The sequence below is a fragment of the Psammomys obesus genome, unplaced genomic scaffold (genome assembly GCF_907164565.1).
Source record: "Psammomys obesus unplaced genomic scaffold, mPsaObe1.curated_primary_1811, whole genome shotgun sequence".
In the NCBI taxonomy this organism is placed as follows: Eukaryota; Metazoa; Chordata; class Mammalia; order Rodentia; family Muridae; genus Psammomys; species Psammomys obesus.
Genome location: NW_026585644.1, coordinates 50,606,280 through 50,623,797, shown reverse-complemented (window position 1 = coordinate 50,623,797; position 17,518 = coordinate 50,606,280). Strand labels below are relative to the sequence as shown.

At 50.5% G+C, this 17,518-nt stretch overlaps 1 protein-coding gene across 3 annotated transcripts in view; it reads right to left on the bottom strand.

Annotated features, from left to right (window-relative positions):
- The window catches only part of Ttc7a (tetratricopeptide repeat domain 7A), a 102,070-nt gene that overhangs the window by 43,052 nt on the left and 41,500 nt on the right, over nt 1-17,518 (bottom strand). For all 3 annotated transcript variants that reach the window (XM_055619378.1, XM_055619384.1, XM_055619391.1), the window contains 3 exons: nt 8,477-8,614; nt 7,870-7,953; nt 3,612-3,716 (listed from right to left, as the gene is read on the bottom strand). In XM_055619378.1, the coding sequence (XP_055475353.1) occupies nt 3,612-3,716; nt 7,870-7,953; nt 8,477-8,614 (327 nt within the window). The remainder of the gene's footprint in view (nt 1-3,611; nt 3,717-7,869; nt 7,954-8,476; nt 8,615-17,518) is intronic.

Here is a 17,518-nt window from a genome sequence, read left to right as displayed (position 1 = left end):
TCTATTCCATAACACATTGAGTCTTGACCCATGTTCTGAAAACGCTGTTTCAGTCTGATGGTTCCGAGCCGCCCAACACTATTTCTACCAAGTACCCTTGGCAGCCTCCTCCTGCTGGGGATGCCAGGTCTAGACTCCAGACACTTCCTCTTATGGCCTCAAATCTAGCAACCAGTGATCATTCTGGAGGCTACTGTTTCTGCCACCTGCTGAGGGGTTCCCAGGGTTGTCTCTTCCCCCTCCCTTGCCATGACACTGTCTCATCAGGAGCAGCCAGGTGGCCATCGCCACCTAGGGAAGGTCCTCCCTGCCTCTGTGATTCTAAGCAGCCTGAAGCCTGACAGCCAGCCATAGTGCCACAGCAGGAGCTTAGGAGGCACAGGGACCTTGTGTGAGAACCCCAACCCCACGGTCAGCCAGTCAGCAAGTGGTAGAACTGTGACTCCAACCCAGGCAGGTCTGAGGGGTTCACGGCTACCCTCTGGGCTTTCTCAGTTTTCTCCTCTGATGCTGTACAGGGTAACCCTTCGATGGTTTGGTTTTGCTCTTCGTAAGTAAGGAAACACTCTGTGCTTTCCCGAGTTCTTCTGTCTCCAAGGGCTTCCTAATTTGGTTCCGGCACAGCAGCCTCAGAGCTGAGCTGGCACAGTTGCTGGGCTCAGGGCTGCCTCCAATCTCTGGGTAGCCTCATTCACCTGCAAAGAGGTCGGGCCTGATTCTCCAGCCCCTTCCTCTCTTCCCAGGGACGGGAGAGTGCCCCTTCCTGACGCTGCAGGTTTCTCTTGAGCCCCTTCCTATAGGGTCTGGAACTGTTCTGTGGGAAATCTGCTTTTTTTTTTTTTTTTTCCTTCAGGGAATAACAGACACTTTCAAACCTCTACAAGATGGTTACAAGGGAGCTACTATTCTTCCCTGCTCTGTGAGTAATCCATCTTCCTGGGCTTGAAAAATGAAAGCAAAGACATTTCCTTTCTAAGTACTTATTATTTTGAAAGTGTTGTAAAAAAATAATGGCAACCATTTGTCACATCCCTGCAATGTGCCACACAGAGAACACCACCTCACAGCCACCCTGTGCGCATGCTAGCTCCCAGATTATAAATGAGGAAACTGAGGCACACAGAGGCAGTCACTCCTTCAAAGTCATACAAGCTCGTGAGTAGGGTGGACTGGAAGACTCGAACCCTATTGTTCTCCACAGCCTATGCTCTTTCCGGTACCCGTGCTGCTTCCTCAGGGGAAATAGACCCCATGAGAGACACGTTACAGGCCTCTGCATAGCGAGCTCACCTACGCCCCACTTCACAACCCTTTCCGTGTCTGTGTGGCATACAGTATACAAGCATGCCCGTCCTCTATGCCTCCTGAAGGGGTTCCCACTTTTAAAAGTAAATCAATTTAAAATATGTGTGTTTCGAGGGAGCCAAGAAACTATCTACATCTTTTCTATCTGCTCCCCAAACCTACCTATGGCCAGAGAAAGTGGAGGGGGTTCTTGGTCAGAAGCAGGCAGAAGAGGTGGAGTCCTGAAGAGCAGGGCACAGGCTCTCACCAGTACCCGTCACTGGCCTCAGGAAAAGACATGGTTCTACCCTGGAGAAGCACAGAGGCTCACACTACAGTTCAAGCCACATCCAAGGTGGAGCTGATAGCTTGCCAGTTAGAGCACTACCTGCTCTTCAGGAGGATCTGGGTTCGATTCCCAGAACCTATATGGTGTTTCACCTTATGGTAACTCCCATCCCAGAGAATCTGACGCCCTTTTCTGGCCTTTGTGGGCATTGCACACACAGTACACAGACATGCTTGCAGGGAACACAGTCACACAGAATAAAAACAAAGGAAAAATAACTTAAAGAAATGGAGTGGGAACTGGGTGGTGGGTGGTGCATGCTTGCATGCTGGGAGGCAGAGGCACCTGGATCTCTGTGAGTTCAAGGTCAGCCTGGTCTACAAAGCAAGTCCAGGACATCCAACGCTACAAGGCTACACAAAGAAACCAACAAATAAACAAACACAAAAGAGAAAGAAAGAAAAAGAAAGAAAGGAAGGAAGAAGGAAGGAAGGAAGGAAGGAAGGAAAGAAAGGAATGGAGTGTAGGTGGGGGAGGAGAGAGAGCCATGGAAGCATCCAAGTCAGGAAGGCTGCCCACAGCCACTGGAAGCCACCCTCATCCCTACTCACCTAAAGAGCCCTGCTCACCTGATTCTCACTTCCCTGCCAAACTCTGACCAGCCAACATTCAAATGTTTTCAGTTCCTGGTAACAGCTTGCCCTTCTCCCGTTTTTCTGATGACAAGTCTCCATGTTTAAGCTTCCTTTTGGGCTTTTCTATTTATGTTGTCATTGATTACTTTGCTCCTAACTCATCTGATTTCAATTTGGACTGATTTGATCCTAATTTTATTACCATGTAATCTGAATGCACATAATCACTGTAATTATGCTGCGGAGGGAAACAGCTTCTTCATGGTGGGAAGACCTAAATTTAGGGCTTCCTGGCAAGGGCACCATTGGCTGGGTGGACTCACAGCTCCTTGGAGCTGGCAGCTCAGGGTAGCACACATGCCCTCCCCAGCCCTGCTCCCAGAGAACGGGTATTTTGGGTATCATCTAAGGGATCAGCCCAAGGTTCCCTCTCAGAAGCCCTGAAGAAGGAGTCTGAGCTGGGGGCTGCGGGCTGGGAACTCAGCCCTCTGCACCTTCAGCTCCCAGCAGCCTTTGCTGCAAGAGTGTGGCCTGGGACTCTGCAGACTGCAGCTGCATGCCACCTACAACAAAGTGAGAGCTACTTTGGATCTAGAATGCAGAGGAAGGAATGGGGGCTACTTAGCCTGCTGGAGAGGATATGTGGGGTACAAGATGACAAGTGAGAGGGATGAGGCCCTGTTCTGTCACTCAGGGTGTAGAAAAAGGACTCTCCCTGACATCGGGAAGCTCACTGGGACCAAGAAAAGTGACGGTTATCAGGATATAGTTAGCAGTTAGAGCAAGGATTAGTGTAGTACTCTCAGGGTCCAGTGCCTGGGTCTGATCCCATCAAAGGCATGGGACTCAGGGTTCCAGGCCCTGTGTTCTCATTGCTTCAAGCTGCTGACCTTTTGGGGAGACCTCCACGAGCCCCCAGTAAAGGCCTTCAGCTGAGGAGAAGTACCCTTTGAGCTATATTCTCCTAACAGCTGCCCCAGCAGAGAGTGGGGAGCTGGCCGCAGGACCCAGGTAAGAAGATGGGCTGCAATAAGAACAAAGAAGGGCTGCAAGGAGGTGACCTCTATTTTGTGTCAGGCTAGGGTTAACTTTGACCTCTCCCGTTCTCTCTTTACTATGAAGTCATCTGAAGCCTCCATTCTAATGGGCTGGTCTAACTCTGAGGTCTTGCTTATCACCCCCACTACTTCCCATCTGTTTGACTCTCTGGAGATCACATTCAAAAGTTGAACCACAACCAGACAGCATCCTAACTGGGTCCATGTTGTCAAGATCGAGGTTAGTGGGTCCTCCTGTTCCTACACAATGGTGGCATCTTTCTTCATTGCACACCCCCCACCTTATTCTCACCTGCTGGTTATTGAATCTGGGCTCTGCCTGCCCTACCCCCACAGGTCACTCACCCAGTGCAGGGACCCAATGCAGACCTTGGCAGCCATCAGGGGCACCGTGGGGTCCGAGGGCTGCAATTTCATGCACTCGCGCAGCAGCGACACAGCGTAGGCTGACTGCAGAAGAAAGAATAGGGAGCACAGTCACTGGCCACCCCTGTCTCCATAGTCTTCAGTGCCTCAGGGGTAGTTCTCCCAACAGTCCTCGCTCTGTATCCCTTTCCTTCTAACAATCAGGAAGAGAGCGCTGGGAGGAGTCCAAGTGATATTCACAGCAGGAGAGTCCTCCTCTCCAGGAGTGAGTGACAACAGCTTACATGATAACAGACAAAAAAGACTCAGATGAGAACCATGCAGATCAAAGAAACAGCCAGGGGCTCTAGACCTGCACTCCGAGAAGAGAGGTAACAGGAGTGGACAGATGGACAAAGGCTAGAAGGTGAGACAGTGGGAGGCTCAGAGAGAACCTCCAGACAAGAAGCTGAGGCCCCACAGGACTCAACCAGGATTTGCTGAGGAGAGAGGTGGAGAGGGTCAGAAGGGAAGTGCATCCAGGCCCAGACACCCATTCCACTTACGAATGACAGATAGTGCTCCAGATCTTTTTCTAAGTCAGGGGCTGCCTAAAGACCCTACCAGCTGAATCGAGCCCACTGTCCAGTTTTATAAATATGGTCTAATTGGAACTCAGTCATGCCTATTCGTTTATATAACTGCCTGTAGCTGCTGCATGATGCCACATTAAAGTAGAATGGCTGAGACAGACTGGCTAGGAATAGTCAGTTGAAACTGACTACTGCCTGGCCCTTTACAGAAAGTTTGCTGACTTCTCTATGAGTGTGTTGGATTTTTACAACATTCCTACCAGACAGGCACCATTACAACTAGGAAAACAGCTGAGCAGTCCAGCAGCTTGTTCAAAGCCACATAGCCAGTAAGTGACCAAGAAAGGGTTTAAACATATTCTGGGTCTCTTAAACACTACCCTATGTGGCCTCTGTGGCGATGACCTTGGCCAGGGAAAGCTGGTTTCCTGAAGAGAGAGAGGGTGTGCATGTGTGTGTGTCCGTCCAGTCTGGAACCTTCTGCCTTCTGAAGCCAACATTTTCTGAGGGAAACTCAACAGTAACTCTCTTGGTATGTAGGCTCCTAAGCACCTGTGACCTTCAGGTACATGTGTGTAAGTAGACAATTACCATGCTCTGGGTCCTACTGTGGGCTGAGCTCCTAACTTGAACTTAGCAACTCTGGGGGTGCCACTAAGGAGAGGAGGGTCCTGGCAGGCTCCTCTGCCTGCAGTACGCAATGCCTGGAATGTGTGCATCCTGACTCCCTTTACCTCTCTGTTCCCCACCATCTATGGAAGAACGTTCTTCCACCCAGTGTTACAGATTGCCTTGGGCTGTGACTAACCTATGCTTTGCATACATTTTCAGTGTGTTCTCCAAGAATGAATGTGCTGGCGGCTTCATCCTTGGACTGGTTAGCCCTGAGGAGTAGAACCATGAAGAGATGGGTCTCGTGGGAGATAGTTTATGGTCATTGTGTGTGCCCTAAATGGACTGGATATTTTCATAGTTCTTGCATGCAATGAACGAGGCTTGCACCTTCCTGTCTGGCTTTTGCTATACAATTTCTCCCACTTGTATACAATTTCGTCATGTTATCTACCTTGAGGTGGCCAATGCTGGCACCTTCTCCTTGAGCTCCAAAACTATGAGACAAATATGCTTCTTTTCACCATAAATTCTTCAGCCTCATTTGTTTTATTATAAGTAACAGAAAACAGACCATGATACTAACTACAGGTATCTTCATTCAGGGCCTCTTCTGGGCTCAGTACCGGGCTGGGATAGTGGAGTCAGATAAGAGGAGAGATGAGACCTCTAAAGAGATCACAGGCAGCGGGGCAGCAGAGAAGACAAATGCCAACATCCACTAGCTCTCTACAGACACAGGAGGGTAGGACAAGCACAAAGCAAAGGACAGAAAATGGCAGGCCGCAGGCCTAACAGGAGTGCAGCAAGGAAGGCTGTGTGAAAGCTGCCAGGGCCCACCTCCTCAGAGACCCTCTCCTGGGAATGCCACACTAAGTCCCTCACTACTGTCCCTCGAGCCACAAACCCCAGCAAGTCTCAGGCTTCCCCTCGGCTTCCCGTTGGGCTGCTGACCTTTGCATCCTAAAAACACAGGATTCTCTAGTCCTGACCCTCTACAGTCCACCCACTCCTTCCCACCCGACTCCCACGCAGACCAAAAAACACTGCTATTTAAGGAGCCATCTGAGGACCCAGCAGTAGGAGCAGCCGGCTTCTTTTTATCCCCCTGTCAAGCTGGTTACCTAGCAACGCAGCCAATGCAACTGCCGTGTGGAGACCAAGAGAGGGAACGACCTAAATCATGCCACAGAACTCATCCGTTATTCCTGTGGGGTAAAGCACCAGGCATATTTATATCTGCCCAGCTGTACCTTCTGGAAGGTACAGAACCTGGATTCCCACCTTGGGCTGAGCAAAGGCAAACTCTGGCCACGAACTCCTCTGAGGACTGCTAGGACAGTCAGGCAAATGGTTTTGGCATGCAGTATTCCCCGAGGGGTTGAAGAATGCCTTCTAGAACAATCTCCCCGTGCACTGAGTGTGTCAGTGGGTGGAGCCCAGTGCCTGCAGCCTGTGGAGACTCACATGTAAAGAATTCACTAACCACTCCAAGTCCCTATGCCCACCTTGCTGGATCATAAAGGAACCAGAGTAGGAAATGGCTTCTCAGAGGCTGGAAGGGTGCCAGGTGGCCTGGGCCTCTTTGGGTCCAGCTTGCCCATGAGAAGGTGAAAGACCCCACAAATGTGGTACCTTTCTTTGAGGCCGGGGCCTCCAGGAACTCCCTCCAAATTAAAGCTAATTTTCATGGATAGTTTTTGTTTTGTTTTAAGGGGGTAGCTTAAAAAAAAAAAATCCATAACCCACAGAACAGTGCACTGTTCTAGGCCTTTCTTCATCTCTGCTATTCTAAGGCTAAAGATGTTTCCTGTTTGGGGGGGGGCAGGAAGAAGCTGCTTGATGCTCCTGTATGCATCGGATCCACACAAGTTCCAGCCACAGCTCCCCAGCCTACAGTTACTACCTACTCCTGCCTTCACATGCTCCACAGCTTCTTCTGCTTATTCTTTTGGGCCCCTCCCCTTAGTCAAATTTTCCCCACTACCTGCTCCTTAGGAGAATCTCCTCTAATCCTGCAGGGCCAGCCCTGTCTGAATTCTGAATTCTCCTTGAGCTTTGACAGCACCCTGCAGAGCAGAGCCAGCAGGTTTTGCTGTGACTTCAAAGATGCTCTGGGAGATGGCCATGCGATGGAGAAGGACTGAGAAGACAGATGCCCAGCAAAAGATACCCAAAGAGACTCCCTGTCAACTTTGGCTGTGCTCTGCAGCCTCTCCCTGCCAACAGTCTGACAAGAACGCGGCACCTGGTCCTCCTCCCCCTCCCTGCCAGGCCCTGGCCTGTCTTACTGCACAGACCTAGAGCTGGCTGGCACCCCTCCATCTGCGGAGGCGGCACTGGTACACTGGGAGGGCCCTCCTCAGAGACGGCTGTGGGGCTAGAAATGGAATGTGGCACAGATGGGCCAGGGGGCGAGGGATTCCCTCAGCCCCATGAAAGGGCCCTGGGTATTTACAGCTCTTGGAACCATCTGCAAGCTCATGCCACCTTATTTCCTGCATTCATAGCATCCTTAGCCCCATCTCCCTCAGCCCCCAGCTCCGGAAAGGTTTTCCTTTCATGTCGCAGCTTAAAATAGACACTTACATAAGTGTAGTTCTGATCTGAGGGAAAATCAGGGGTGCAGGAGAAGGGGCTGGGCAGATGGAGGCTGAAAGCCTACCCTGGGGCTGCATGCTCTAGGCAGCCTCTTCTGTTGTCCCCACCCAGGTGGGGTGCACCCATCACATAGTTTCCCCTCCAGACTCCCCTGTGAGTTGGCACGTTCCCAACCCAGAACTATTTGGGGCAGGACCAGTGTTCCCCTCTCCTAGAGCCACACCGGCAGAAGTGCTGCAATACTATTGTGGTGGACCACAGGAAGAAAGAAGCACCCAAACTCACACCTGCATGTGAGCACACTCACCGCCACTAGCACATGACTATAGGGCCTTCCCTGGTCATCCCAGAGCCATCCCAACCAACACCAAACTTCTCCAGCACCTAACTCACAGAGACTCCTGCTCTTCACCTCCAGGAGGGACCAGAGCCTCCACAGCCCTGGGCCTTACCTTCCCACAAGCCACCATGGAGAGGGCCACTTGGTACCAAAGGTGAAATTCTCCAAATGCATACTTCATGGCTCGCTCTAGGCACTGCGGAGGAAGAAGTAGTCAGCACTGCCCCACCAGAACCCTCCCCAGCCATCCCAGTCCCTTACAGTGTAACCTAAGTCACTGCCTTCAGAAAGCAGCAGGAAGCTCGTGCCCCTGCCACGGCACCCACTGTAATGCTGTCTCACCCTCTGTGGTCCTCTGCTCCCTGCTCCTTAATACGTGAATGATTTCACGGGGCTACCTTGACTTGCAAATGAAATAAGGTTTGTGAAATAAAAATAACAACTAGTGCTTATCATCGTGGGACGTGGTGGGGCTCTCAGTTTGTTACATGTGCCTACTTTACTTACTCCTCCTAACCACCCTAAGGTAAGATCTCTAATTGCCCCCATTGCACAGACTCTGAATCTGTGAATGAGGTTAAGGTCACAGGGCTAGAAAGGGCCAGGCCAGCCTGAGCAGAAAATGGCAAGTGATGAAGAACCAACGGTCACGTCATGTGGTTTCCTTCATGAACTGCCAAAATCCCAGGAAGTGGGGTCGGCTGAGTGGCTGAGCCTACCTCAGAAAGCATGACGTACTGGCCCCGCCTGCCCAGTGTTATGCTCAGGAGGTCATAGATGGCCGAAGCATTCTGCAAGCTCACTTTCCGGTCCTCTGCCTGCTCCGGTGCCCTACTCAGTACCACGTCCCGAGTTGCCTGTGGGTAAAATGTGGTTTCGGAGAGATGGTGGGGATAGAAAATAAGTACCTAGCCTCAGCAGGCCCATCTTGCAAACCCACTCACGGTCACATTTCACTGCTACCCACAAGCCAGGTGTCTGACCACACTCTCAGAAACGGCCTCTCCTATCCCCACAAAGCTTTCTCCAAAGAAAAAGAAACTCTTGGTCCAGGAGGAGGGAAGGTCATCCTAAGGCTCAAGGTGCTAGCATTCATTTCGGAACGCTGCAAGAGTTCAAACCTACAAAGAAGTTGCAAGGACAGTACTCTGGCCACATGCCTTTCACCTGAATGCATCAATGTTGACAACTCAGCACCCCTGCTTTGCTTCAAGCATGATATTACTTAAGTTTCTCTCATTAATGTTCATATTCTGCCTTCCAGGAGGAGCGAACCAATCACAGTAGTGTTGGGCCCTCTGAGCAGCAGCAGGACAGGGACATTCTGGGGTCTGAAATGACTCTCATACACTCCCCAGGCTGCGATTGGCAAAGCTGAGATCTGGCCCCACACTCCTGCTGATGACTCCCAGCATCCTCCTCTGACCCCTCTCCTTCACCATCCCTGTCTGAGCCTGCTCTGCTCCCCAGAGGCTGTCAATCAAGGACTGGCCTGACAGGTAGAACAGAGGAGCTGCCGACCCCGAAACTTTAGTATCCCACCAGACCCAAGGTCTCATCCTGTCCACAGGCCTCTTCACTGCCTCCTTCTGCTCAAAGGCCCCTCCCTCCTGCAGGCAGGGGGCTGAAGCTCCCATGGACCAGTGGGTGGGGAGACAGAAACTCCACTCCTTGGGGGTCCTAGGCTGAAATGTGTCCCCTAGTCCCAAAGAACTAACACCTTAGAGGCATCTGAGGCAGGAAGAGAATCTGGCAGCCATGGACCTATACAGCTGTCCTTTCAGCCAGAACAGTGATCTGTGTTCCTCCTCAAGAAACACAGATGGCCCTGGAGAGGATGCCTGGGAGAGGGTACCAGGAATGGCAGGAAATCCTCAGAAAGATCAATTAGCCAACCTGTAAACCTAGCCAGGAACTGCAAACAGTCAAGGAAGGGAAAGTGCCAAGAAATCCCTCTCCCTCCCAGTGAAACCCACCCACACAGCCATGTGGGAACATAGCCTGTGCCTCATCCCTAGTAATGTACCTCCCCCTCCTCCCCCTCCTCCTCCACCTCCAGCAGCTCTTAGCTCCAGGCAGTGGTGGGGAGGGAATGAGGAGGTGAAGAACAGATTCAGGAGGGGGCTGCAGGACATATCTGCACAGGTGTACTGCAATCTGGTAGGAGGAAGAAATCAGGCCAGGCGCTCTGTGGGGGCGGCATCTCCTGAGGCAGAGGGAGCCTCGCAGGGCACGTTCAAGGACTGGGGAATCCACCCTGCATAGGAGCCATGTTTGGGGGTAGTGAGGCGGGCACGCCCTACAACCTCCCATCTTCAAGGCTCAGTCTGGTCACTGTGCTGTTCTTGTGTCAGCCTGCTGGCAGCTCCCAGCTCGGAAGGCTGCTTTTCTATAGCCGACCACCTCCGTTTCCCTGGCACACACCAGGTCCTGGCAGCGACAGCTGGCTCATCACTCCTTTCGACAGGGCATGCCATTTCTAGACCAAGATCCTTGAACACAGAACTCTATAAATCCACCTTTGTAGAGCAAGCAATACCCTGGGGAGACTGCTCTGGGCTGGCATAGAAACTGCTTCCTGTGTCTACTCTAGAACTTGCCCTCTAAGAGGACAGGCCTTTGGGTGTGTCTAGTGGGAGGGAGGGGTGGATTTCCAGAGCTGGGTGTTATCAGGGAAAATGAAACATAAGATAGGGCAAGTCCTCAAGATGACCTGCCCCTCGACCTGCAGACAGTAAGGGCATGCTCTTAAGGTCCATCGAGCTTTTGTGCAAGAGGGGAACAGAGTTCCCATGGGAAACCAGAAGTAGGTTTCTGCCCAGCTGTTACCATGACTTTGGGGGCAGCATTTAAAAAACAAACAAACAAACAAAACACACACACACACACACACACACACACACACACACACACACACATGCTGGGCTTGGTTGCTGGGCAGTGCCTGTGTATGTAACCATGGTAATGGGGTTGGGTGGGGAAACTGGAGCAGAAAAAAAAAAAAAAAAAGGAAGTCCTAGGTGCTAGCTAGTGAGCCACAAAGGAACCTGAATTCATGTGTGGCTCGGGAGCCAGAACAAACCTCAGAGGCAGGGGGTACTACAACTAGGCTCGCAATTCTCTCCCCAGAAGCTTTCCCAGCCTTCCCCATCCCTCTTCTTCCGGCTTGCTGCCCTTAGGCCACAGAGGTCCACAGACTTCACAAGTAGCTGGTCTGGAGTTAGTCTCAGCCACATTCTTTCCCTTTCCTGTCTGTGTACACGGCCTCAGATGCCTGCTTTAATCAGGAAGACTTCAGATCCAGTGAAGGCTTCCAGATCCAATGCAGTAATGCGAATGCACTTGCTAGAGTAAACACAGCCACTGGCCTGCCATCTCACCATCATCCTCTGCGGTGCTCTTGGGATAAAGGTGACTATTCTCCCTGGGCTTTTCCCTGCCCACCCTGCCTACCATGAACTGCTGTGACTCCTACACCCAGCCTTTGGCTCTTGCTGTGGGAGGCTCTGTCCTTATTTAAGCCAAGCATATGATCCTTAGGCAGAACGCCCCAGAGGGGTTCCTATTCCTCACTGTTGTCCCTCTAGTGGTTCTCCTGGGATAACTTCACTGAGACTAGAGCTTTAGACTGCCAAGAGTCCAGCCACATTCCCATCATGTAGCAGCTCTATATCCCCAGCAGGACCCACCAGTGCTCTTTGGACAAATGTCCCTGACACAAATACAGGAATCCTCATTTCCTCAGGCAGGCACAACTCTTACTGAGGCACCCCCTCTAGGTGTAGGACTTCCATTGCCCTCTCAGAAAGGGAATTCTCACACCCATCAATTTATCTGGCCCATGAACCCAGACAGCAGTAGAACAAGTATAACCTTCCCAGCAGAGGACTCGAGACCCTGAAGATTAATGACTAAGGGCCAGTCCAGGCCCTGATGCTTTCCCAAACAACAGTAGATTATTCTGGCAGTTCCCAATGTCTACTGGATGTGGCTCAGCTGGCACTGATCTTCACCTCTGCCCAGCTCGGTCCTCTTAACCCTGAACCCAGATAGAATTCCCATCCAGGTGGGAGAACGCTTTCTAAGTCAGTCCCACAACCCCCTTGCCTACTCTCATCCTACTTCAGGGAAGACCGAGGGAGGCCGGGTAAGGGGACTGATACACAAAGGGCAGAAATTCAATGAAACCCACATGGTCTGATTTCACCCCAGCTGCTCCCCTGATTCCAGGTTCCTCAGCCTAAGTGTCCGGTAGTCTTGACTGATACCATCGGAGGCCTTGGGCTGGCTTTGCTGAAGGAACCAAAGCAAAATGCAGATAGAGTCTCCCCAGTCAAGTCTTAGGTGCCATCTCCTTGTGAAGAACGGGTTCCTGACTCAAGATACCCAAAGCCCTGTTCAGAGGCTTCATAGACTCAGCCCCTCCATCAAGCAATGGAACCTTTTGACCAGCTGCTGACACCCCAGAAAGAACCATCTGGGAAATGTGTGCCCAGTGATGCTCCCCTCCCTGGAGGACACTGTCACGTTTGGCTCCTGCTGGTGACCCCCACTCGGCAGACATAATTACCACCAGCTCTTGAGCTGCCAGTCCGCCGAGCCAAGAGTGACCATGCTCTGGGACAGCTTTCATCTACCCAGCGACACCTTCCCGTGGCAGATGTCACAGTCTTTCTGTCATGGGTACTGAGCCATGGGTTCTGAGCTGGCAGCCTCCTGTAGGGCAAGGCCTCGTGTTCGAGCAACCAGGAGCCAAAAGCCAGGATGCGATGTCTCATCTGCTGAGTCCCATTTGGAAGCACACCTAGGAAGCCCCTTTCTTTGAAACAGACTAATACCTTCAGCCTCCCAACTAGATTAAAGCCTACAACGTTTTCAAGGGCAACTAAGTCAGAATCAAGCCTTCCGACCCCAGGACAAAAACATGCACTGAACAACCCAAACACATGGCTTTGTGTTCATTTTCTTACTTAAACCAGCCAAACTCTTTCCATGGAGGCTTTATTAACTCCATCTTACAGACAAGAAAACAGGGAGAGAAGAATATTGCTTAGCTATAGATGACAAGTACAAGATCCACACAGCCACGGGCCTGGTTCTGGCACAACACAGAGCGAGTTTGTTAAGGTGCAGGGCCCCAGTCCTCAGAGATACCACCAACCTCCCATACTTGTTCCAGATCAGGCCTCTGTACCTTCCCAGTTCTGAAAGGCCACACCAGCAATGAGCTCTTTCTCAGCTCAATAAAAACAGTACCAAAGATTCAGCTGGCTTGAATGTTCTAGGTGTGTGTGCACTGGGGACAAGGACTTTAAACTGTTCTTTATTTTATTTACCATGTTGAGCACAGTCCAACACTGCACAGCTGCTCAAAAGAAGATGAAGTGATGAACAGTGTTGAGTCCGTGAAGACTGTTGGATAGTGTGTGAGTGGATGGCAGGTGGGTGGGCAAAGGGGTGCGTGCATGGATGAGTAACTGGTGGGCACCTTGATAGATGTACAGATGTGAGTAGAATTTGAAATGTTCTGTTAGCCCTAAAGATACAAAACTGGGTCCAAAACATAAATCTTCAAGCAGTTATAAATCAAATCCCTTATGTCATTGGGAAGACATTGGTGATTTCTATTTATCTCTTTGAAGATATGGTTTCCTCATCTTATCACACGGGTTAGCACATAACAAAAGCCATGTGCCAGCACTAGACATGCACACAGACCCCATACAACCACTCTCTGAGTTCCTAACCATAAAAGTGGGGCTGCAGCACTCAGAAACCCACAAATACCCTCTGCTGGGTGGCTGCTCTGGACATCCTGGAGGTGGGGAGCAATGGTGACAGTGACCTTGGGCTGGCGCTGCAGGAGTTAGTCTAAGACATACTGCAAAGTCATGGGCAAGGCTGCCAGCTGCTGCTCCACAGGTTCTTCTATAAGCCCATCATGTACAGCCCAAACCAGCCAACAGCAAAGAGATGAGGACAATCCCTCAGCATGCACAGAGGGCATGTTCATGGTTCATAGAACCTTAGGGTTGAACTGAGGGGTCAGAGCAGAACCTGACAGGACCCATAATTCAGCTCTCCTCTGGCTAAACAGTGCAAGTGGAGGAGTCAGCAAGATGGCTCAGGAGGTGAAGTGTGATGAAAGATCTGAGTCTCCAGAACCCACGCAGCGAGAAACCTGACTTCTACAAGCTGTCCTCTGACCTCCATAATCACACTATGATGTGTACATGCCCAAATACACAAAATTCAGATAACATAAACAAATTAATAAAAAAGAATGTGCTGGGCATGGAGGGGCACGCCTTTAATCCCAACACGTAGGATAAGAGGCAGACAGGGGATGTCTATGAGTTCGATGACTGTGTGGTCTACATAGTGAGTTTGAAGCCAGCCAAAGCTACACTGTGAGACCCTGTCTCTAAACAAAACAAGATGAAAAGCATGTAACTTGAGGGAAGGAGGATATGAAAGAAAGGCTGATTTGATCTCTAGCCAGAACCTCAGTGAGGGAGAGGGAGTCTGAAGATGGGACCCTACAGTTCTCTCTGTTGTTGACTGCTGGGGCTGGTATGCGTAAGAGGAAACAACTCCGCCAATCTTAGGAGGCACCTAGGATTGCAGCCACGCAAACCAGACCGTGCAGCCTCTTACACAGCACACTACAAAGAATTTCCCGGGGCCACACTTGGCTAGCCAGCATGGAGGCTCTGCAACTCCTGGACAGGTCAACGGGCTACTCTCAAGCTAAAAAAGAAAGAGCTGCTTGGAGAAAGGTCTGTATTCAAGGAATGTGGGGCCAGGTGTGGGCCATATTCTGATAACAGGCCATTCTGCTTTGAGACTTAGGGCAGCTTAAGGTATCTGGGCCAGCAGTGTCAATAACCTTAAAGGAGAGTCACCTGAGCTCTGGTCCTGGGCTCTAATCCATAAAAAGCCATAAAAATTGGTGGCCGTGGTAGGGAGTATGTGACAAGAGCAACTTAGAGAGAAAGGGCTAGCTGGGGCATAGTGGCACAGTGGCACACACCTTTAACCCCAGCCCTTGGGAGGCAGAGAGAGTGGATCTCTGTGAGACTGAGGCCGGTCTGGTCTACATACTGCAGTGGGTCTCAATCTTCCTAATGCTGGAACCCTTTAATGCATGCAGCTCTTCACGTTCTGGTAACCCCCAACCATAATATTATTTTGCTGCTACTTTGCAATGTAATGTACAATCCTAATGTAAACATCTGCTATGCAGGCTATCTGATATGTGATCCCCAGAGGGGTCTCAACACACAGCTTGGGAACCACTGACACAGTGAGTTCCAACAGAGCCAGGGCTCCAAAGTCAGAGGTGGGGGTACAGGCTTATTTTAGCTCACAGCTGCAGGTTACAGTTCATCCTAGCAGGGACGTCACGGCCTCAGGAGCAGGAACTAGGGAACACATGTGTGCCTGTTAGGGCTGTGATCATCCTCTCCACTCTTACAGCCCTGATTCCCAGCCCAGGAAATGATGCTACCCACAACAGGTACTCACTGATATAATCAAGATGATCCTCAAACCCTCCCACAGGCCAATCCCATCTAGACTATCTCTCACTGAGTCCTCTTCCCAGCTGACTTTCGCTTGTGTCAAGCTGGCGATTAAAACCCCCAAACCGCCTCATTGTCTTCTGAAGAGACAGACAACAGTGCCTTGGCCTGGCCCTGCTAACAGATTCTCCCAAGACTTGATGCATTTTATTTTCAAAATTACCTCATTGGCCCATTTATGTGTGCGAGAAATAAGGATGGGAGCAGGTAATGGGGCAAGTCCATGAATGAAAGCCAAGAGCCTGGGCTCTGTGTCTTGTGCTTGTAGAAACCAGTTAGTGATGTGGTTCATGTCATGAAAGCAAAGCTTATTATTATGTGACCTTACCAGTTTATATACTCATCCTGTGTCCCTTACCTTCCTCATCTGTAAAATGGGGACACAACAGTATTAATCTGAACTACATGAAACCATTGGCATGCCTTTCTTCTCCTTCCTTCTGTTTTTAGAAACAGGTTCTCAGGTTGGTCACAAACCTCCCTTTTTTAGCTGAGAATGACCTTGAACTTGTGATCCTCCTGCCCTTCCTGAACCCACCTTCTGAGTGCTGAGGTTAGAGGCATAAACCAGGTTTCATGCAGTGTTAAGAACAAACCCAGGGCTCTGTGCAAGTTGGACAAGTGTTCTAACAACAGAGGGGTGTCCCCAACCCTAAAACTTGTTTCTGTATGCCATAAATAATTGAAAATAGGTAATTTCATATGATTCTACATAAATGTTTACCGGTGAGGAAGCCTCCTTGGTTCCTAGCAGACACTTTTATCATCTACATGTAAGTTACACTGTATCCCTTGGCACACAGGCAAATGTGCCCACATCTCCAAAGACAGTGATACCACTGTAGTCTCACAGGAGGTTATAGGTGATGCCATGGCTGCATGGAGGGGGCTCCAATAATACTACATCAAAATTCTGAAATTTAAGCCGGGCAGTGGTGGCACATGCCTTTAATGCTAGCACAAGGGAGGCAGAGGCAGTATCTCTAGGAGTTCGGAGCCAGCCTGAGTTCTAGGCTATCTCTCCAGGATAGGATAGCCAGGGCTACACAGAGAAAGCCTGTCTCAAAAAAGAAAAGAAAGAAAGAAGGAAAGAAAGGAAGGAAGGAAGGAAGGAAGGAAGAATGAAAGAAAGAAAGAAAGAAAGAAGAAAGAAAGAAAGAAAGAAAGAAAGAAAGAAAGAAAGAAAGAAAGAAAGAAAAGAACAAGAAGATTCTGTCTGTGTTCAGAGAAAGAAGTCATTTCTAGGTCCCCATGAACAAATCCGACACTCAGTACTTCAGTCTCCAAATCCGGCTAAGCTGCTAGGTGTCCCTCCCCCTGAAGCTACAAGCACGCCCCTAGCATGCCTTTTTTTTTTTTTTAAACATTTATTTATTATATATACAATGTTCTGCCTGCATGCATGCCTGCAGTCCAGAAGAAGGCACCGGATGTCATTACAGATGATTGTGAGCTACCATGTGGTGGCTGAGAATTGAACTCAGGACCTCTGGAAGAGCAGCCAGTGTTCTTAACCTCTGGGCCATCTCTCCAGCCCTTGCATGCCTTTCATGATAATGCCTGGCCTGGTCAGCCGTATCCCACCCCAGGATGCCCTTCACTCAGTGACATTCAGATCTAGAATGGCTGGTCTCAGGAAGGGCAGTCTCCCTGCCTTACAGTCCAGTATCCCTCCCCGTGTCTACTTACCAAGAGACCTGTATAGCCAAAGGTGGCCCACACAAGTGCCTTGGGCAAGCCCTGGCATCATCCATACTGACAGCCAAGGAAACACGTGTGATCACTGAATGGACCTCTGCTTCCCAGATGGGTCACCTAAGACCCCTGTCTCTCAGCCTGGCTTCCCAGCTCACCAGCACTGGTGGGCTTTGCCATGGAAGGACGTGGACCCAGCCACGCAGGCATCTGCAACCCATGTTCCTCCTTTCGTGAGCTTCCCTTGGAGCGAGAGGTCCGTCCTTCATCTCACACCTGCAGGGCTACCTGACCACATCACGTTCTCCTTGGAGGAGCCTCCAAAGCACAGTGAAACACTGCTGAGTATTGAGGTCACCATGGCATGTGCACATGCACACTTTCATGCATGTATCTGCTCAGGGTGTGGGAGGTGGTCCCCACTGCCTTATTTTTCCACAGTATGCAAATGCAATTGGATAGCCTGGATACTGGAATCATTCA